General features: G+C 48.2%; 1 protein-coding gene across 9 annotated transcripts in view; it reads right to left on the bottom strand.

The window, feature by feature from the left end:
- Nucleotides 1-21,694, bottom strand: part of IKZF1 (IKAROS family zinc finger 1) — an 89,422-nt gene that overhangs the window by 47,960 nt on the left and 19,768 nt on the right. For all 9 annotated transcript variants that reach the window (XM_033088155.1, XM_033088156.1, XM_033088151.1 and 6 more), the window contains exon 3: nucleotides 18,015-18,134. In XM_033088155.1, coding sequence (XP_032944046.1) covers nucleotides 18,015-18,134 — 120 coding nt within the window. The remainder of the gene's footprint in view (nucleotides 1-18,014; nucleotides 18,135-21,694) is intronic.

Raw genomic sequence — 21,694 nt, 5'->3', positions numbered from 1 at the left:
TAAACAATTTGGAAAGTATGGCCAATGATGGGAAGCAACAGATCTGTCATTCTGACATGGGAATTTTCCTGGAAATGCCCCTGGCATAGCAGAGGAAAATCTTGTGATTCTAAATAAAGAAAAAAAAAAACGCACTTCAAATTTGGATGGTGGTAAAATGTTTCTCCCTTGGCTGCGGGTCCCCTGTTTCTCTGTGGACCTTGGAATAGGAGCCTTCCTGATCTAGGGAGTGGGGACCCGTCCCCAGCAGCAACACAGTATCGTCTAACCAGCCACGACAATGCACGAACTGTCACAAAGAGAGCCATTCACACACATCTTACTGGGAAGCACACTTTCTACCTGATTTCCCTTTCACTTCAACTTTCTAAGAAGTCTCTCCAAATCTATGGTACGCCACCTGCACGAGGGAGTCATGAAATTATGTGATACAACACCAGCCCTTTCAACTGAGCTCAGGGAATTCTGGATTTATGGAAGGACCCGTTTGCTTAAAGGTGACATTTCCACTGACGAAAGTAAAAATTAAACTCAACTGAAAACGGGACAGACACAACAGCTGCAAAGCTCACACAGAAAATAATGAGGCTGAAGGGCTGTTTCAATGGGAACGATGGCGGATTTGTCTGCTTTTGCTTTAATGTGTGCTGTGACTTTTGCTCACTTTAAGGAACTCAAACAAAAGCTTAATTTTCAATGATTTAAGAAGCCCGGCTTAACCTTAGGCCTGGCTCGCTGACAAACGATCCCAAACGGCTCCCGTGACACACGCTTGTGCTGACAGCGAGGCTAGTGATCCTAGAGGAGTGGGGATCAGAGTGAGGCCGTGGGGAGCCACGTGAGTTACTTTCATCTTAAAATAAACAAAAGACTATCTGAATTTTTTTTTTTAAATGGCTATGTTTTCAGCCGTGCCCCTTTCAAAGAAGGTGTGGAAATAAGCATCTCAATGGAGGACCTTCTGTACTTCACCACTGTCCCTGCTTCTGGCATATACAGTTGTTCCAAAAGATCTTAGAAAGCTACTGTGAAACACACTGCGCCCAGCACGCCATGGTCGTTGCCAGACCCTGCGCTGGGACCCAAACATCGAAGGCACAGATGACGTTTCACACAATGAGTGAGGTGCATCTCAACAGCTACTGTGTTTCCCCGAAAATAAGACCTCGCCGGACCATCAGGTCTAATGTATCTTTTGGAGAAAAAATTAATATAAGACCGGGTATTATATCATATTAGGCCCGGTCTTATACTAATTTTTGTTCCGAAAGACGCATTAGAGCTGATGGTCCGGCTGGGTCTTATTTTCGGGGAAACCTGGTAGCTGTTCCTGAGAAACTGATACGTGCTCTTAGGGGACAAGGGTCCTGGCTGCACAAAGGTGACGGCCGTGTGTGTGCGCAGGCCGCATGAGGGCAAGTGCAGCGTCAGAGCAAGGAGGCTCCTACTTGGCCCTCTGCCCTTCGGAACCACAATGGTGATTAAGTTCAAAAGTAAACAAAGTGTGTTTACCATCCATACTTCAGGGGCTAACACAGGTGACTCCCATGGGGTGGCCAAATCAGTTTTGGCATGCGTCTTCCACCGCACCCTGAGGGCAGGAGTAGATTTGGACAAAGGAGGCTCTTTGGACGCAGGGGCTGGGCTTTCTCCTTCACTTGCTTTCCCTGCCAAGGCCAGTGTCACCCTGTGGGTGCCGTGTTTTAGGGAGGACTCAGGCATACTGAACAGTGCGCAGGCAGAGTGAGAACGGAGAGGGGAAGCAAAGCAGATGTCTAATCATGTTTATGGTGTGCCAGGAGAGGGGGCGTTCAGAGGACCTGTGACAGCTGTCTCTTAGATGTGAAGGGCTCTCACACTAAGAGAAAGTGTCCATGCAGCAGGTGGCTGCAGGGGTGGCTCTAGGTAGAAGAAGCACATTGAATCCAAGGCTTTCCTAATAATCCGCGTCTCTCGAAACCTCCAGCAGGTTGTCTCATGAGGCGTCCAAACAGGCTGGCCCATCACTTGTAAAGACGCTAAACGACTTATGCTCTGGCGACCGTCACTGCTCAGCGGCTTGCATCTGGAATGTGTTTTACGGGAGCGAGAATTGCCTGTACTGCTAGCGCAGCTCTGGGCAAACATACTGTTGTGCACAGCTGGTTCTGCGGGAGCTGGGGGTGGAGGAAGTGTCAGCATTAGAAGCTTTCCGAAATGTCTGCTATTTCATTCACGAGCAGACAGAAGCTATGATTCGATCCACCTTTTCACTAGGGAGTTGGGCATACTATCGTCAGTGTGTGTTCAGTAAAAGCAGCCGTGAACTTCAAGTTAAATATTTTCATTAAAACCAGCAGATGTTCAAAGAGGCAGAATTGTCCATGGGACAAGAAGACAGTTTCTATTTTAGTTTCGTTTTTTCCTTTTCTACTATTTTTCTCTCTCTACTCAGCTCTCCCACCAGAAGGCAAACTCTTTGAACCCCTGAATTTTTTGTTTATTGGTCACCCCTGGGCCCAGCGGGGTGCCTGGCATGAAGTAGGTCTTTGTCAAGCGTCTGTCTCAGGAATCGATCCCCCAAAGCCAGCTCTGTACCCTGCAGTGTGCTCCTGGCCTCTGGAATGCTGACACCATGCTGACCCACCAGAGTGTGGAGCGAGCCTTCTTGTCGGTATTTGTAGCTCACTCAACGCCTTGGGGGAACTGGTTCTTATCAGCTGGGACTCCCAGGACATCTAGTCCGACCTCACACTTTGCAGAGAATACGGTTTGCATTACATCTCAATATGCATTCAGATTTCTTTTCAGTTTGCAAGTCTGAATAGCGTAAAAGAAATTTGTAATATTCACCTATGAACCTTTTACTAAGAAGATAATGCCATGTGCGGCACACTCATCCTTGCTGAGATCCCAGGCTGCGGTTAATTCAGATTACTCACCCCCTTAAGGGGTGGTGGGAGGCCAGAGGGGTGACCTTCACAGACTCTAGGCTGCAGCCGATTCTAATTATACAGCAAAAATGGGAAAATATCCATTTCCTGTATTTTCCCATCTATGTTTGACTTAATTTTTCAGATGATACATTTTATGTTTCCTCTCAACTGTATAAGTTTTACTCCTGCCCTTCTGTTTTAGTTATTTTCATCAGCTGGATGAAACATTGCTTCCCGACTTTCAACTCCCTCCTGAGATGATTTTCTATCTCTGCCAGTTTCGTGAAGACACTTAAAGAGGAGACGTGCCCTGCCCTCAAGGGTCTTGCAGTCTGGCTGTCCATACGGGCACAAGACCCCAGGGCAGCCCTGTGGCAGCTTATGTCCTAATGCCGGTGGGTGCTCACACGTCTTGACACTTCCCAAACTTTCTGCGCTGAGGGATAGGGGTGCAAGAATTCTTGATGTGCTCTGATGAACTCAGGTAAATGGTTTGGAAGTTGTAAAATATGCTCCCTAGATCACAAAGGGTGTAAAGGTGAGATGCTGATGACCGGCAATGAGAAAAGGAACTTAACAAAAAATGCTGCTGAATGACTTCATCAAGGTTTCATGGGAAGCGACAAAGACATGAACACAGAGGTGGTCCCGGGGTGTGGCCGGTCCACCCTCCCAGACATGAGGAAATGCAGACAGTAAGCACATGGCAAAATGTGCACCCTTTCCAACGCAGTGGGGCGAACTAACGGATTTGTAAAGTCCCATTTTACAGTGTGCACAGAGGGAAAATGTACGACTCCTTCAACGTTCCCTGAGATGTGGACAGTGGGGCTTTGGGGAAGGCCCGCTCCCGTCACACTGGAGAAGGCAGACAGCTGAGCCTTGAACCCATAGCTTCTGCTCCAAACCCATCTACAACAAGCTGGGCTTCTCTTCCAGAGGCATTTTTTTTTTTTTTTTTTTTTTTTTAGTGTGAATTTATAAGTCATCCCAGAAAGCAATCCTCACTACTTTATAATTAAACCCTGGTTTTGAACAAAACAATAGCTTTCCCCAGGTTAATTCAATAATTTATTCAAAGGTCTAGGTTCCAAATGAACTGCTGACTATTTCTAAAAGAAAAAGGAAATATTCAAAAGTATGTGCTTGGAAGGGACGAGCAGGAGGGAACTGCAGAGGTGTGAGCGATGCAATAAGCCTGGACCCCAAGGACCAGTCCGGGCCACGCGCTCGGGGCCGTGGGTCCTTAAACCACTCCTGCCACAGCGTCGGGCTCCCCACTCAGTGGGTGACCTGTGCTCTCCACGGCCACAGCCAGCAACCTTGTCACCACTGTGTGTTTTTCTTGGTACAATCTTTGTACAAAGAAATAGCTGCCACTGTCACCAAATCCTGCACCAGGTAACCCCTAAGTCACTTAACAAGCAGCGATAAGCAAGAGCTAGTGACCTGGGGACTGTTTGGCTGGCTCTTCCTGTCACAGCCATCTATCCTGCTACTTCAGGTTACCTGCCACACAGGAGTGTGGTACCTGAGGTCCTTTACGACTTAAAAAGGTTTGCTCTGGGGCCAAAGGCTGCAGTCACTGGTCCTTGCACTCCACTAATATGATCTTAATGAAACCGCACACAAGATCAATATTGGAAGGAAAGGAGGGAGAGAAGGAGGGAGGGAAGGCGGGAGGGAAGGAGGGAGGGAGAAAGAAAGAAGGAAAGAAGGGGAAGGAAGGAGGAACTGAGAGAGAGAGAGAGAAAAGAAAGACAGGAAGAAAGAGAAAAGAAAAGATCAAAAGACACTAACAACACAATCAAAGCCACAGTGCTGAACCTGTGAGTCTGGATCACAATGTGCTCAGGAAATACAGCAGCCACAAAAGTCCGCACTATCTCCTGAAACGCGAGAAAAGCATGGGTTAGTGAGCACGGGACGTCCCTTACACAGGAAGGCTGAGGTCTGGGTCAGGGTGCCCTGCCTGGGCTGCCAGGACATGGGTGCGAAGTAAAGTACCAGGCTTGTTTCCTCAGGCTGCAGTGCAGGCAGCTGGCTGCTTTCCTTTGCCCTAAAAAAAAAAAAAAAAAAAAAAAAGTGCCTGCCCTGCACCACCTCTGTTTGACGGCTTCATCAGGCTGCAGTGGCATCTTCTTGTAGAAATTGTCCAGAAGCTTCATTGGCCACAATGTTTGCAAACAGTTTCACACGTGTGACAGCGTCTGTCGTGAAGCTTGTTCATTTAGTGCCTGTCGTGGTGGTATTCTCCCGGAATGGGCTCTATGTCTGTAAGCAGTTGCCTTGTTTCAAAAATTCAAAGGGATTTCGCACCCCCAACAATGAACACAGGGCGTGCATGAAAATAAAACGGATAAAAACTAAAACTGATATCTTTCCATGTTAATTCAGCTCCTATGCTTTGGAAAATGAATGTGTTTTCCATGTTATGTTTTGTTTTATTCTCATTACTTTGTACTTAATCAAATGCCTAAAAGACCTATAGTCAAAACAGAGCTGCACAAAATAAATCCAAGTGATGTAAAAACTGGACTGGACCTAGATTTTTTCTAAATCAAATGTGGCCCAAAATGAAAGAACTAAAAAGCAAATTTTCACATTCATTTTTGATGACAATTGAGAAAATGTTTTGAAGAGAAACTGATTTAAAAACTACTTTAGCGAGTTGATAAATGACTAGCTCTGAGTAAAATTTCAGTGAAGATTAACCTAAAAAGTTTTCTACAATATAATGACACGCACTTCTACAGAACCCCAGAGCTGTGCCCCTACCCATAGGTGGCTTCTGAATACCTGAAACGTGGCCAGTCCGAGCTCAGATGTGGTGTGAGTGTAAAACAGTCAGAAACTCAGTACAAAAAAGACTAAAATACTCATTAATGATTGTTGATACTGAGTGCATGTTTAAGTAATAATAGTTTGGGTAAGCTGAGATAAAAAAAATATATTAAAATTAATCCTCCTATGCCATTTTTCTTTGTTTAGTGTGGCTCCTTGAATATTGAGAATTACGAATGTGATGTCATATTTTCACGAGACTCAGCTACCGACAACATTTGATTCCTGTGTTTCCCAAACAAGTCCCAGAACCGCTGGCTATTATTCATCTATGAAACCTCTGTCCCAAACAGGGACTGGTCTCAGTGGCTATGCCTCCTAAGGCATAAGGCCGGCTGCCTGCCTAGGATGGATGGGCAGGCCTATCCTTAGAGACAGAGAGAGAGAGAGAGAGAGAGAGACAGAGAGAGACAGAGAGAGAGACAGAGAGGCGTGCCATGCACAGAGCAGGCTGATTTGAAGGCAAGTTTCGGGAGACACCCCATCAGAAATAAAACGTTACTGAAATGGGGAAAAATAAAAAAAGAGCAAACGAACCCTGAACAAAATTTTTAACACCCACACAGACAAAGTCAAACAGAAAAATCACTACTGAGACCGTATATCAGCAATAAAGCAATATACTGCTTTAAAGTCGTGAGTAAATGCAGTCTTTACAATAACAAAATCACTCTGCCACCTTGTCAGGATTAAAACCACTTCACTTAAAACCATGGCCTTCTCTACTGAGCATGGATTTCACCAGACGCTTAAATGGCAACACCGAGATTTCCTCAGCGGCAGCCACCGTTAATTGTCCTTATTTAACAGTATGGTGGGAATAGCAGTGAGTGCTCTGGGTGTGAAGGCAGAGCCATATTTTTACTGCCAGCAGCACAATTCTGCTGGATTCCAAGAATAATAATAAACATAGTTATGTAGGTGCCTGCAGGGCTATAATAAAAGCCCTTTTCTCATTTCGGCGGGATTTCACCACTAGTGACGGTCCTTCATTCTGAAGAAGACAACAGCCGCCTTTGCCACGCGCTCTGTAAACTGCAGCCAGGACCCCGGGTTAGAGGCCTCCATCTCTCAACTCCCCCCAACCCCCCACCCCCTGGGGAAAGACTCCAGCCGGTCAAGGCTTCACCAGAATCATGCCGGGTGACTTCAGTGGAAAGCAGTAGCCTGCATCCACCTCCCTGTAGGGGAAGTGCTCTCCTGGCAGGCGGCCTCGAAAAGACACACCCTAGACCTGCTGCCCCGAGAGGCCTACAGCTGAACTCACTCTGAAAGCAGGGCAGACACAGGACTCAGTTCATCCAGTGGCCCCAGTGTCAGGTGCCTGCAGGCAGGGACAGGCGCCCCACAGCCTTCGAATCCATCCACAGTCGTTAGGTTTCCGCAGTTCCCCTGGCCACTCATAGGTTGCCACGCCCTTGCTGTGAAAGTGTCCTAATGAAGCCACTGCCTACTTGGGGACAACTGAAGACATCACCTCCTAGATCAGCACACACGTCTCAGGGTTGTATTTAACGCAGGGAACGCAAATTCTTTTGAAAGCACCAAGTTCGGTCCCATGTTTCGAAGGATATCATGAAGCTAATGCTTTCCTGGAAAATGACTGTCACTTTGTAACATAGCAATGCCACCCAGACACGTCTTGCTTTGCATTTTAAAGTTCTTCACACCAAAATCACAGCAATAATAACAATATAATCTCATAAATAAGACACAGAATCCTTTTCTAAGCACAGACCCCCAGCAACAAAACAAAAATCTAAAGAAGCTTTTAATTGTCAATAGAGACAGTCTAGTTGGTCTGACATTCCCAGTTTGTGACATCAGCAGCCAAGAGTCCTTTGTTACCAACTCTTATTGGACAACGTTCATTTACCCCTCACTGCCCAGGGCTTCCCAGCAGGCTCCCTCTCTAACAACCTCCCCCCCCAAAAAAAACCACACCTGCATCAAAAAATAACTCCCGCTCTCCACTGCGGCTGTCAAGCCATTGAAACTCTATTTAAGCCAGTGGTGTGCTGCTCAGCCAGCTCTCAAAAACCAACACTAAACGAAATCCCAGTTTGTAGTATTTGCCCATTTCTGTGGTGTAAATCCTCCCAACTGCCGGTGCTTCAGGCGGCCAGCAGCTGACCAGAGCCCCACAGCTTTTCTGAACCCATCAGTCACCGGTCCTGCCTGGCCCCGGCGTGCTACCCACTTGGACACATTTTCTGAGTTCCCTAGGAGCTTCTGCTTTCCCTCCAGTCCTAACAGGCAAAAAGGTTCCCATTTGAGGCAGATCTGCGGTCATGTGTGAGCTAACTGTGTGTAGTGCCTGCTGAGCTCCTGGCGGACGCCGGGCTTATCTGGCGGGTACAGTCCTGCCCTTTTTTTAAACAGGCAGGAGCTGTGGGAGCCAGCAGGGCTGCTGGGGACTGGGCGGGGGGGGGGGGGGGGGGACTCCCCAGAGCAAGTGTTTTCATCTAATTGAACTGGTTCGGTGGAAACGGCAGGGCCTCTGCTTAAACCTTTCTACTTTTGCATAAAAGAAGGGGGAGCTTTTTTTTTTTCTTTTCTGGGTTATATTTACACTTCCCAAATCAGAAAATGTCCCAACCAGATCGGAGGACAGGTGGCAACTGGCAACCACAGCTGAAAACCTTTTTTTTTTTTTCCATTTCTTTCTGAAACCCCATGTAGAAGGAAAGTTAACGACATGTTGGCTCTTTTGTACACACAGCTAACTATTTTTTCAACACAGATGGAACAAAGCAGAAAAGAAAACTAGGACCCAAAACCTAAACAGGAAACAGTGTTTATCTATCGACTCTGGGGGATACAAATCTATATTTCCCTCCATAAACCAATCAGGTACAACACGATCCTGAATTTACGTTGTCAGGATAAAAATCATGCCAAGATGGACCCTGCTTTCTGTTTGTGAAAATAACAACTTTTCAAAATTAACACCCATCTTTGGAGACAGGAAGTTGAAACTAGAAGCATGGTTAGAAATGCCAGGATCCAAGTTTTGAGAAAACCGTTTCTCGTCCAGTTTTTCTACGGGGACTCTTTTCTTTTTAATTCAAACGTCAGGTTTTGGAACACACTGCCTGTATTTAAAAAAATCTTAGATAATCTGCCACATACTGCCTGCCACCCGGAAAGTGCAAAGCGGTGTACTGAGCTGTGTGAGCATGAGACGGTGTTGAGAGTAAAGGGTGGGGCATCAATCCCCGTTCTCACTGGAGAAATGTGGGGAGACATTTGGGGAGCATGACGACCAGGCAAGGTGTGACGTGGGTGGCCAAATAGCTCGCCACGGGACGGACAGTCTCAGCCAGTGATGGCAACTCAGCCCCAAACACCAAATGTGCCCACTGAGAAAGTGACCCAAAATAATCTGGGGGACGAACCTTCAATTCAGATGCAGCCTGAACTTGAAGTTCTCTCCGCTGTCCTACCAGCTCTCCACCTGAGAAAGCAATGCCACCATTCATTCATTCATTCATTCATTCATTCATTCATTCATGCGGTCCACATTTTGGACTCCTCTGGCTGCTGGGGACAGCAATGAGCACATCTGTGTAAGTGGTGACAGGCAATGCTGTGAAGGGAAAGGCTGCAGAGTAAGGGTCGAAAGGGTCTCTGCTATTTTGTGTCGTGGGCTCAAGGACAGCCTTTCTTACGCGGGGCGTCTCAGTGAAGGCTGAGAGTGGGCAGGAGAGGGCCACGAGGACACCAGAGGGACACCGTCCAGGCCAGACACCATCACGGCTGAGCCCCACCCCGCACGGGGTCGCTGATCCTGCCTTCCCCAGCACTGCCCTTGGGCTGTTAGATTTTAATCCCTTCTCTCCCTGCTGCCTCCTGTCAGCCTTCAAACATACTTGAATATGCTCCTCTTACGAAGACCAACCTAGAAATCCTCCCTGACTACGGCCCCCCAGCCGGCTTCCTTCTCCCCGTCCTTTCACCCCTGACTTGCTGCCCTCTCCGCCCGTCACCGTCACTCTTCCACCTTTTGACTGGGCCTCCCCCTCCACTGAGCTGCTTCTGGGAAATGCCTGCCCATGTTCCCAAGGCCCCTGCCTCCAACACCGCCTGCTACCCTGTCATGCTTCTCACCTTCCTGAAAATCTTTGATCCAGTGGCTTCCACGGCATGTGTCTCTCTAGACATTTTACCTGAATCCAACAGCTAATTCTTCTCCCCCTGTCTTTCTCTTCTAGACAATTCCGTCCACGTGTTCCCCAAGGTCTCTCCCCATAACATCACGACGCAGTACAATTAGGTCTCTCCACCTCTGCCACATCCCGTCTTCCACACAGCTCCTTAGCTAAGAACCATCAAGTTAACCCCAACTCATTGTACGGTTCCCATTTTGTCCAACGCGATCACTGCTGTCCCATTCGCCAAGGTGGACGCTGCAGCCACTCCCCCACGCACCCACGTGGAGTAAGGGGACAAATCCTGCGGCCACTACTAAGAAACTCTGCCGTCCTGCCCCTCTCTCGCCGAGGGCTCCTGGCTCAGGCACAAATCTTTTCTCCCTCCTAACGGTCACCAGGGTGATCTTTCCAGCACAGCTATCTGCAGGGTCACTCCTCAGATGCAACCTTTCGAAGGACCCCCTCCAAACACCGTCCCCCCCCCCAGAGCAAGCCCCTGGCCCTCTTGGACCTCTGTACCTTCTACACCCTCCTCCCTTCTCCCTACCCGTCAGTGTTTCCTAAAGTCACTGCACCGCTCAAATCCAGCTCTGGGAATCTTCCCCAATCCTCTCCCCACTCCCAGCCCACCTACGAACAAGTCTTCCTTTTCCAAGTTCTTCAAAGTAAACCTGAACTTCCTGTGAGTTCTGTGGTGCGTTACTGTTATTTGGCCATTCGTGTCCGACCTTGACCTGTACAGTCTCAAAGGCAGTGGCCAGCAAAAGCCTCCGCCAATACCACTCTTACGGGTGGAACTTCCTACCTTCCTAAGAGTCTAGGAAACTGAAGTTGGAACAAAGCACTTCGCCAACGTGAGTGGTGTCTGCCCAAATCCCACAGTGAACCTGGCAGGGATTGTGACTCTGCTTTGGGCCAGACACTGGATTCTCAGGACATGTGGTCACTAGCGTCTGAGTACAGGAGGGCAAGGACACTCTGGTGCTTATGTGACACAGAGCAGAGAGCAGTGTGGGAGTCCATCATCCCACGCACACCCTCCTGATGGGCAGGCCTTCACGGGGGGGTGGGGAGCAAAATGACTCCTCCACCGTCCACTGCTGGCTGGCCTTTCCCTGTACCCCACTCTCTCTGGCGGCTGCTAGGGACTTGATGTGTGCGGAGATTCGGCCTCGCCAGCCTGGCCGTGGGCTGCTCTCTCTGTGGGCCTCATTCCGTAGGAATCTCAGGCTGTTTGCTGGGTCCGTGTTTCAGGGCTTCTCCCTGAAATCACCTGCCAGGAGATGATGGACACACATCCATGCAGTCTCCAGATGCTGCAGAACACCCTCCAGCGAGACCACCCTGTGGAGATGGTGAGGACATCGACAGTGGCCGCCAGGGCTGACTGTCTACTTGTCACCCACCAGCTCAGTGCTTTCCACCTATGACAGCACAAGGCAAGGTGACTCCTCTCACCACATGGGGACCAAATCGGCATGAAGCAGCCTGTGGGGGCCAGCAAGTTAGGGACCAAGAGAGTCAAGGACTGAATACCCTACAGCCTGGCCCAGCTGCAGAGATGCTCCCCTGGTGAGCAACTGCGGTCTGTCTCTGCCACTTGTGGTGTGTGCACCTTCATGCACACACACCACACACACCACAGACACACACACACACACACCTGTACACACAAACTGCACACATACACTATACACACACCACAGACACACACACACACCACAGACACACCACCCACACACACCTGTACACATACACTGTACACACACACACACGCCACACACACACACCACAGACACACCACCCACACACACCTGTACACATACACTGTACACACACACACACGCCACACACACACACCACAGACACACCACCCACACACACCTGTACACATACACTGTACACACACACACACCACACACCACACACTGTACACACACACCACAGACACACACACACTCACCACACATTGCACACACACACACTGCACACACACACACACACACCACAGAGACACACACACACACACACACACACACACGCACGTTTCCTTTTCTCCAAGGGCTGCTTGGAAGCCTCTGCTGCCTGCTCCCAACCCAAGTATGGGACAGTCCCCGACGCAGCACATAGTCACTTATTTTCATTTCAGTGTACCAACACGTCACCATGTTCTGCAAAGCTCATGATTTCTAGATGCTTTGCCCTGACCTATGAGGTGGAGGTAACAAAAGCCTTAGCATTTACTTTTCGATGGGAAGTAACAAACCTGCTATGTCATAGCCTCTCTTTTCAAAACTTGAAAGGCTTAGAGGTAGGAAAACAACTGGTTTACTGCTGTGTCTCATGTATTTTGGAAATTCAGGAAAATGAGTCTCTCCAGCTGGATCACCTGGCTTGCTTACGTCACGATGACGACATCTGCTGTCTTCACAAGGTATTCCAACACAGAGACAGTGAATTGCAAGATGGAAAATAAAGAATTTTTTAAATGTCCTCCATCAAAACCATTGCATGACACTTCAACTATGAGTAGAAAGGAATTAAAATCGAGAGGTGAGCGAGAATCCAAGTGGCATGCTTGTAGTATTCCTCAAAGGGAAATAAACAAACTGGCCACCAAGACGCCAGAGGCGGGCGTTCAGCAGGGAGCAAGCGGGTGGAAACGACTCGCAGCATCATGTCCCATTTGAACAGGCTTGAGCTAAGCTGCAGCCCAGGCTCAGATGCTGCTAGATAACATTTCTCCCCAGCTAACATGGGGTTTATCGTTCTGAGGTGATGCCTTGCAAAGATAAAAGTAACTTCCTGTAACTGCTGATTAGATAAGCGGGCTTCGCATCCGTACTCAAAGCGGGCTGCCCGATCTCCAAGCCGACCAGGCCCCACCGCTTCTCTTTCCATCGTGGAAAACTCTCCAGCACCTCCCCGCAGGCTGTGGAGGCTTACTGCCCTCCACACGCCCCAGCACTGTCTTGCTGCCCCACCGAAAACCTGACCAGGATGGTGAGGTGTGGCAGGGGGGGCAGCCAATTAAAAACACCTGGATCCCCTCCCAATTCCCACGTCAGTCCTCGCGCTCACGGCTCAGGGGTTTCACTTGGAGGGAATGGACTAAAAAAGAAAGTGGTTTTTACACATTTAATCATTTTCCTGGAATCCCTATAAGGGAAAATACACAAGATTTTTTTTTCTCTACTTTTCTTTTCCTTTCCGTTTGTGCCAGGGTGCATCAAACTATTCAGAGGGAAGCCCAAGGTGACCTAATTCAGCTTGGCGATGCCACCTCACTCTACGTGCCTGCCGCCTGTGAGATGCGACCTACAGTGATGGAAGGAGGGCGTCGCCTCCCAACTCCAGGGGTCAGGGAAGTGCGACAGGCCAGGGCTGCACATTCCAGAAGGTGGACGTTACCGCCGATATGCCAACGCGCGCCAACCCTCACACGTCCCTCCACGTGGGAGGGACTAGTAAAGCTCAGGTCATCCCCGACCGTTGGCGTGGCCCCTCCACGTGGCAGACCCTGTCCAGTCCCGCAGGGTCTCCGCCACTGCCTCCTGCGGCCTCACCCGCCCCCTCTGCGCCGTGTGAACTTGCCCCCAGTTCCGTCGGCAGCAGCAGCACCACCGAGCGTCCGCCCTGGCTCTTCCCGCTGCTTCTACCCTAAGTGCTCAGCTTTCTCAGGGCGGCCAGCTGGGTTTCCTGACCCTAATCCTCCTACCTCTGCTCTCTCCTTCCGCCCTCTGCTCCAGCCACCAAAGCCCCAGGAGGACCCCTACCTCCATTTGGGGGGGTGGGTGGGGCCCCCTGGATCTGTAGCCTGTCCTGTGTCTGGAACCACCCCCCCTCCCAGCCACAGCCACAGGCCCTCCTCTTGGAATGGGATTCACCTCCAGGCCCGGGTGTCACAGGTAGCTTCAAGATCCTTGCTCAGTGTTGGGACATGAGACCCACACTAGCAAAGGGAGGGTAAGGTAGTAATGGGCAAAACACATGCTCTAACGAAGGAGGAAATGTGAGGATTATTGAATAAAGGAAGAAAAGCAATAAGGTGTGGGGTTGTTATGCACAGTGCTTATCTGTCCTTTACACACCATTCCTGACATTCCCCAGGAGCCACTTTTAAGAGCCCCTGGCCAACAGATGTCAGCAGAAAGCTTGAGCCGTTTGCCACTTTTCTAGAATGGGCGCCACGGCTGACTGAGGAAATCTGGGGCTGCCTTAGGAGGTCACTGAGGACAAGCTCTGCTTTAAGCAGTTTCATACACAACCACTTCAGAGAGGTGAGCCTTCTCTCATTTTTAGAGAGACCACTTCAGAGGAACCAGCTACCATCTCATTAAACGGCCATTCTGATGACTGATCCCCTCATTTCCAGGAGCCTGTCTTTTGTGTGTAACGTAAATCCTTCCAACTGCTCCCTCTTCTTCAGACCTAGAAGAAAATGGGGCCAAGTTAGGGCCCTGGACGTGGCCTTATTCTCTGCCACCTGTTTTCCCATATCTTTTTCCTTTTCTTTAAATCCAGGCAACCATGTTTCTTCACAGTCCTGGAGGTGTTCTTTCAACAGTGGGCGAAACCAGGAGGTGATGCCCGTTCACTTCTCTCATTCTGGGAATGACCCACCTCTCAGTGTGAACACTACTTCCCCGTCTTAGGGGGCTAACTGCTCTATTTCCCACCAATTTGTTCATTACTATGGGGTGTTCTCCTGCTTGAGATGAGATTTGTGTCTAGCTCATAGCTTTTCAGAAGCGTTCTGTGTCTTTTTCTAAACCAGATGCCCCAGTGGTCTATTATTAGCAAATATTTTCCCACCTTTTTCCACCTGCTGGCCCCTCACCATTTCTCCCCGATATTTCAACAGACGTACGGAGCACTCCTGGCTTCGTCTTGGGTCTGGTGGTCAGCCCCTCTCATGAGTCTCCCTCTTGGTCTTGCCCTATTCTAAGTAACCCCGTCTTTCTCTTCTTGGCTCCTTTTCAATTTGCTTATTCAATGGATTTATTATTTTTTTTAATTAATACATTCCTCCTCCATACTCAGGGCTACACATATTACCTATTTTCTCTTTCCCTTCTCTCAAGTGAAGCTTCACTAGGTTCCTTTACCCGTTTCATAAAAGATCTGTTTTGCACAAGTTGCAATCTTTCTCTGCCTTTCACTGCCCTTTTTACTTTATGTCTTTGCTATTCTGACATCAGCAAAGCATGTTTACATTTTTTCCATTTAACCCTCGAAGCCATTCTGTCGGATGTATTTTGTCGCCATTTTTCACCACTTTAAAATGAGGAAACTGAGGCTCAGAGAGGCATAGCCAGAGAGGGGCTTGGACTTGGCTCTTCCATGGAAGGTGCATTTGCTCCAGCTCTGCCAGCCCCGCCCCCTGGCCCGCCTGCCTGAGTCCCAGGGGCACTTCCCCTTCCTGCTTCACTACTTCTGTGAGGGAGGGACTGCTTCTCGCTTCCTGTTGTTTGTCTTCTGACACTGCTTTGCTCTCTGACTTCTTCCCAGGATGATAAAATATGGCCTCAAATGCATTTCCTCTCCTTTTCATTTACTGGTTCCCCTATCTTCTTCCATGGTCTCCTGCTGCTAGCTGCATACTTCCTTTGCTTCATGCTACGTATGCTGACTCCCGTCAAAAACCACAAAGGACAGCTTCTAAAACTTAGGTGCTGGGAAGAGTGTTGATTTCCTTGACGCCTCTTTCTACCGTCTGCTATGCTGGGTCCTCCACTCACTAACTTTTCTCTTCCAGCCTCTCCTCTCTCCCGTGCCCCAGGGTTGTCTGTGTTTCGGCACTTTCTCGGCCTCCTGGCAACTTTGGCCTACATGCTGTGTAAGAGTGTTTGCTCTCCAAAACAGGGTCCCAGCGCCCACTTCAAATGGTGCCCATACGGCGACATCAACCAACAGTTACAAACCAACAAAGAGGCTTTTTCCAGTGTTTTGAATTTTACAACTCTAAAATTCATGTTTTCATAAACTCTATACGGAAAGGAGAAAGCAGACTCAAAATCACATCCCACGGAGCAAGGGAGCAGTGGGAGAAGACCACAGGGAAACACAGGCCAGCCCCCCACCCCCGCCACAGCCACAGCTGCAGAGGTGCCTTTTAGTGCCTGGAGCTCAAACCCCCACCAAGAGGACGCAGTCCAGGGACAGTCAGAAGTCCCAGCAGCGGCTGGTGACCTCTTACCGGGGGCAAGTCAGTAATCTGACGTTCATAAAGGGAGACGTATTTAGAGTATTGTGAAAGCATTTCTGACACGGTTTGTTACCTATACCTGTGCACTGTCCTCTACTCTCCAGGAATCAGCCTGACTTTCAGTTCCCTAAGGGATGTCATGGCGACTCTGGCGCCCAGGCCGCAGGGGACTTGAGGGACAGCTCCCAGGTTTTCTCGTAATGCTCCTCAGGGTCCTAGCTCACGTCAGGAGTTCCTGGATATACATCCATACAGTGTCTTCTGGCCCTTGGTCCCTGAGCCCCTCACTCTGTGTCCCAGGTGACTTACGAGCGTCTGTTTGTTGATATGAACAGTGCAGAGGGCAGTACCCATCTCACTGGTTGCCCCAGGGTCCAAACAAATGAGACAATATAGAGTCACCCCAACATTAGCTATTCATACGCCACCTTTGTAAATCTTTATCACATATATGCACCATCATGGGCTTATTTATCTTTGAATTTGAGAGGAACCTGTGTAGCAATAGGGTATATGTTTAAATAGCATCACTTGCAATAAACAGAAGACAACCTTAAAAATAAATGCATCAACTACAATAAAGCACGCTGTTCTGTGTCCCAATTTGGGGCCACCCTGAAGTGATGTATGCAGAACAGAGCAGAAGATCCCCAAATGCTTCTCTTCTACCTCTTCTCCAATATATATGGCCCTTTTCTAACAGGGAGACAGAATTCAGAAATGTTCTTGTTTTCCTGGCTCATCTACATCAAATGCTTTAGTCACTACCCTTATCTTTTGGTACAATTAACTGTATAACGGAAAAAAAAAAAGAACCACTGTACCCAGAGTCTACTTGGTTTCTACGACACATGAAAACACAAGACATACTACAGCTATTACATCAGGATGTCCTGCAGATAGGTCGCGTGCTATGTCATAACCCTGAGACGGTCACAGACGCTGCCTTCTGGGCTGCAGGGGCTTATGCAGCCGGTCCACCTGTGGACCCATTCTGCCTCATTTCCACCTGGGTACCCTTCATGATATTTTTTTGGTGCTTATAAGTGGCTTTCAATATCAGGTTTTTTTCCTTTGAAAAATAGGTATTTCAAGAACTGTTGATTTCTTAGCTCATGAGAACACAGCATAATGAAGTAAAAACCAGACTTTGAGTCAGAAATTGAGTCTAATTCTGACTCTGCTATTTGAGCTTAATTAATTCACTGAACTTCTTTCTCTGTGTCTGTTTTCTTACAATAAAGAGGGTAGACTCAGTTTTGTAAATGTGAGCTGTAGCCTATGCGTCACTTAGCCAGGGGAGAGACTGCAGACACAAACCCACTTATGGAAAAGGCAGGTAACGGTATGCAAACACATGCTGACTGAGACCCCTAGATTGATTTTTAACATTTAAAATTTTCTACCTATCAAATTTTCTATTTTCAGTTAAATTTGACATTTAAGAAATAGAGATGAGAGGGATAAAATCAAATGGCCAGATTTGCTCCTTCTAACCCAAAGCTCTAAAAATCAATAGCCCTGCTGCCCTCACACATCAATGCATAATTTTCACTATCTACAGTCCATAAACTTGGGTGTTCCTGCAGAGAACTGAGGTCAGAAGACAGAGCTAGTGAAGTGCCTGCCCGTGGCGGGGCACACCTCAGCCCTGCCCGTTGGCCCCACATGTGGGTTTCACAGCTGTATTCCCCGGTGAATGTCTATCCTCCTTCAGACAAGAGGGCCCCACCCTGCTGATCTTTATTCTGTATTTCCTCAGCATGGTGGCTAAGGGGAAACAACAGAGGAAAGGACTCACGTCACCTAGTCACTGTGTTTGAAAGGACAGAGAGACAAAGGTCTCATAGGAGCAGACTGTGTGAGCGCCAGCTCACAGGAGACCCAACTCACCCACGCCTCTCTCACTCTTGGCATTCTGCTGTCCTCCAGACGTGGTGGAAAGGTCTTCGGGGACAGGCATGGGTTCATCGCCGTCGTCTGCAGTGTCACTTACTGGCGGGCTTTCCTTCCCTGAGAAGACAAGGAGCAGCTTGAGGTTCTGGGGGCACGGTCACCGCTGAGGACGGTGGTCGGTCCTGAGGGCAGTGGTCACTGGGGACAGGCCAGCAGGGGGACCCAAGGTGCTGGGCCTCGCCTTTGCTTGGCTTGGGAGGGCAGCAGGAGGAGGCAGTTACTGAATGGAGTTAATGCTTCTCTGTGGGGGTTAAACTCTGTTTTCCATTTTATAAAAGAATATCACACCAAACAATGAGAGAACATAGATGTGCAAAAGGAAAAATATATCTATAAATCACCTGCAATCCTAGAGATTAGCGCTATTGAAATCATGGCATGTGTGTATACACATATACGCATATTTATACATTAGGTTGGTGCAAAAGTAATTGCGGTTTTCACAATTATTTTTAACCTTTTAAACCAAGATTACTTTTGCGCCAACTTAGTATTATCATAATATTGGTGAGACATTTTCTTCATCAAAATAAACTGTCTTTTAGACGTTCTCATGAACACCTTTGCCTTGTGACACCTGCGTAATAATACTCTACTGCGTGGGTACACTAGGATCTATTTAAATCCTGTTTGTATCTTTGAACTTGTACTGTTTTCATTTCTTTTTATTAAACCACCCTGTGGTGAACATCTGAATGGGTAGCCTTCACGCATGTTCTTTTTAATCACCACAGTGTAATTCCCCAGAAGTTTTGTGCTGGGCGTTTGAGGTTCCTCGTGCGTGTGCCGATCTGTTTTCCTGGAAGGTTGTTCCAGTTTACCCTCCACACCGGCCGGCGTCACCACACCGCACATGAGTTTGTTTTACGGTCAGCAGGCTGGGCATCCCGCTCAGAGCTCCACATCTCGGGTCTGTTCCTTTCTTGTCAGGAAATACTTTGGCAGCTGCCTGATTTGAGTCAAGTTGGGAGGGGAGGGAAGCTTGGGAAGAGAATGACCAGGGTTCCCTTCTTGCATACACAGAAAGTCTGCCACCAGGAATTCTTTGAATCATGAAAATAAAATGTAATCCACACAACCACAAAGTAGGGTTTACCAAATAAAACAGGGCTTTTCAAGGTGCCTGTATCTGTTCTGAGTGAAGAATTAGAGTTGAGTCACAGGTTGCAGCAGTGGGAACTCACCCCAGCTCCCAGAATGCAACACTGGGAAGCCACGGCTGGTAGGAAAATGCTCTTTTTCTTTTGAAACCGAAACTCCTGTTTCTTCTAATAACCTATAAGACCTAGCTTAAAATTGAATTAGGAGACCTAAAGTACACGCAAGAAACAGCTGGCAAGGCCCTAAGTGGATGCAAAGTAAACTTCAGAGCTTCTGCAGAAGACCAGCTGGGATTCAGATCCTTTAGGAAGGTGACTAGAGAAGCACCAGACGGGCGTTGCCTGTTTGCCGGTGGGGCTGGCAACATGGGCGTGTGCACCGATGATAAGCGAACAGTTGATGTGGCCAGAAAACCATGGCTATAGGTAGAATGTGGGATGTTATTGTTTCTTTGAATAAACCACCTGCAGGAGCAACACCGACAGACAGAAGACTGGCAAGACCAGAGCAAGCATCCCCATCATGTGACACAACCCTCTGGGACATTTGCAGTGGAACGGGCATTTTCTAGGAAACACATCCCTGTGGAACGTTCCAGCTTAGCAGTGATGACCACAATGGGCCTGTTTTCAGAAAGAGCATTACGGGTTTATTTGGATAGCCAATACAAGATGAATAGTTAAAGCTGGGCATCACTATGAGAGTTTCCCAAGGAAAAACAAAAGGCCAGAGAGAAATTGATCAAACTTGCTGGTGTCACTCTAAAGCCTGGTAGCTGTGCATACATCACTATTTTCATTGTCCTAAATCGAAGACTTAAAAGTAACAACAGCTAAATGTCTGTTATTTTTCACCTGTTTTATAAATGGGGAAAACTCTAGATACAAGAATGCAAGAGGTATGTGAGCCATTTAGCTCTTTCTTAGGACTCTCTAGAGTAATGGTTTCCAAACTTCGAGGGCTTCGGGGAGGTGGTCAATCTTTTTTTTTTTTTGGTAAGAATAACCTTAAGAAAACTTCAGTGTAAAGTGGGGACACTACATGGTGGGGAGGCTGGATGATCAGAGACCCAGGCCACTTGCTCTGCCAAAGCCCCCTGTGGAACCCCCACAGGACAGACAGCTGGGACCCCTGGTCTAGCAAACTGGCCAGATGATGAAATGTGCAGAGTGTGGGGTGTGCCTGTGCGTCTTTGTGATTACCCAGCTGCCATGATTAGGGGGCGGGAGTGAGAGGTTGAGAAATTAAGCTTTATGGACCCATTTTCTTATTATGATCCTCCCGTGATGCCTTTGGAGCGCTCCGTGACCCGTTCGCGCACGCTGGGACCCGTTTAGATCTCAGGGCTGGAACCAAGGGGTGAGGGACCATGAAGAATCAGGACATACCAAGAAGGCACATCCTCTCTCTGCTCAATTCATGCTAACATCCACCCAAATACGCCTTGATTGCTTTATAAAAGAATATTGGAGCAATCGTTTCGTTAGGGAACAAGACCAACTACAACTTGTTGAGGCCCCAGAATAACAGAGCTGCTTCCTCTGCCTGGCCGGGCTCCAGCACTGATCTGAGCGCCAGCTCTCCTTCCAGGGCCCTCACCTTCCAGCTCAACACTTCCACTGTGTTCTAAGTGGGGGAGGAAAAGGAATAATGCAAACAGTGGGGATCATGATTCTAAAATCTGTGGGCCAGATTGATCGATAGGAGCTCCCTGCGTGAAGGAACCCCTGGGGAGCAGGGAAATGAAACATTAGTCTCCGCCGTGTACAGTGGCCTTGGTAACAAGTTAGAACTGGGAGAGAGCAAAGTCAGAGCGCGTCCCGTGCCCTCCAAGGGCTCTGCTGCGCTTCCGCCTTGCCTGGCCTTCACTCAGTGATAGTTTAAAAGTCATCCATCTGATTTGCCTAAAAGCCCCCGAAGTCTGAGCACTGGCTGCTGAGACATCAGTTGTGCCAGGAGCCTTTCACTCAGTGACCCAGGATGCTTTCTCTGCTGGAGGTTTCCACCATGATTATGTACCACTTCACGGAAACCTTCGTGATAGGCAAAAATACCTGTATGTGTGGATTTTAAACCAAGTTGCCCAGTTGACCACTTAAAATGCAAAACCACAGAGAGATAACAAAAGTTCCAAAGATAAAATTATTAAATCAAGTCGGCACATCCCAAATATTAACACACTGTGACTGCAAGTGAGCTGACCTGGGATACAGTTCTGACTATATACCGTGTTTCCCCCAAAATAAGTCCTAACTGGAAAATAAGCCCTAGCACGATTTTTCAGGATGATATCCCCTGAACAGACACCTGAATGCATCTTTTGGAGCAAAAACTAATATAAGACCCGGTCTTATTTTCGGAGAAACCTGGTAGTTCTTCACCAATTCTGAGGATGATGGGAACATGGAATGGGTCACCTCTTTCACACTCCTTCAAGAGTAAAATGAGGCTAAAAACCATGATTTTGGCTTAGCTCACAGGTTGTTGTGAGGATAAAATAACAATAATGCGTGTGA

Source organism: Rhinolophus ferrumequinum, chromosome 20 (genome assembly GCF_004115265.2).
Source record: "Rhinolophus ferrumequinum isolate MPI-CBG mRhiFer1 chromosome 20, mRhiFer1_v1.p, whole genome shotgun sequence".
NCBI lineage: Eukaryota > Metazoa > Chordata > Mammalia > Chiroptera > Rhinolophidae > Rhinolophus > Rhinolophus ferrumequinum.
This window is presented reverse-complemented; position numbering and strand designations above follow the sequence as displayed.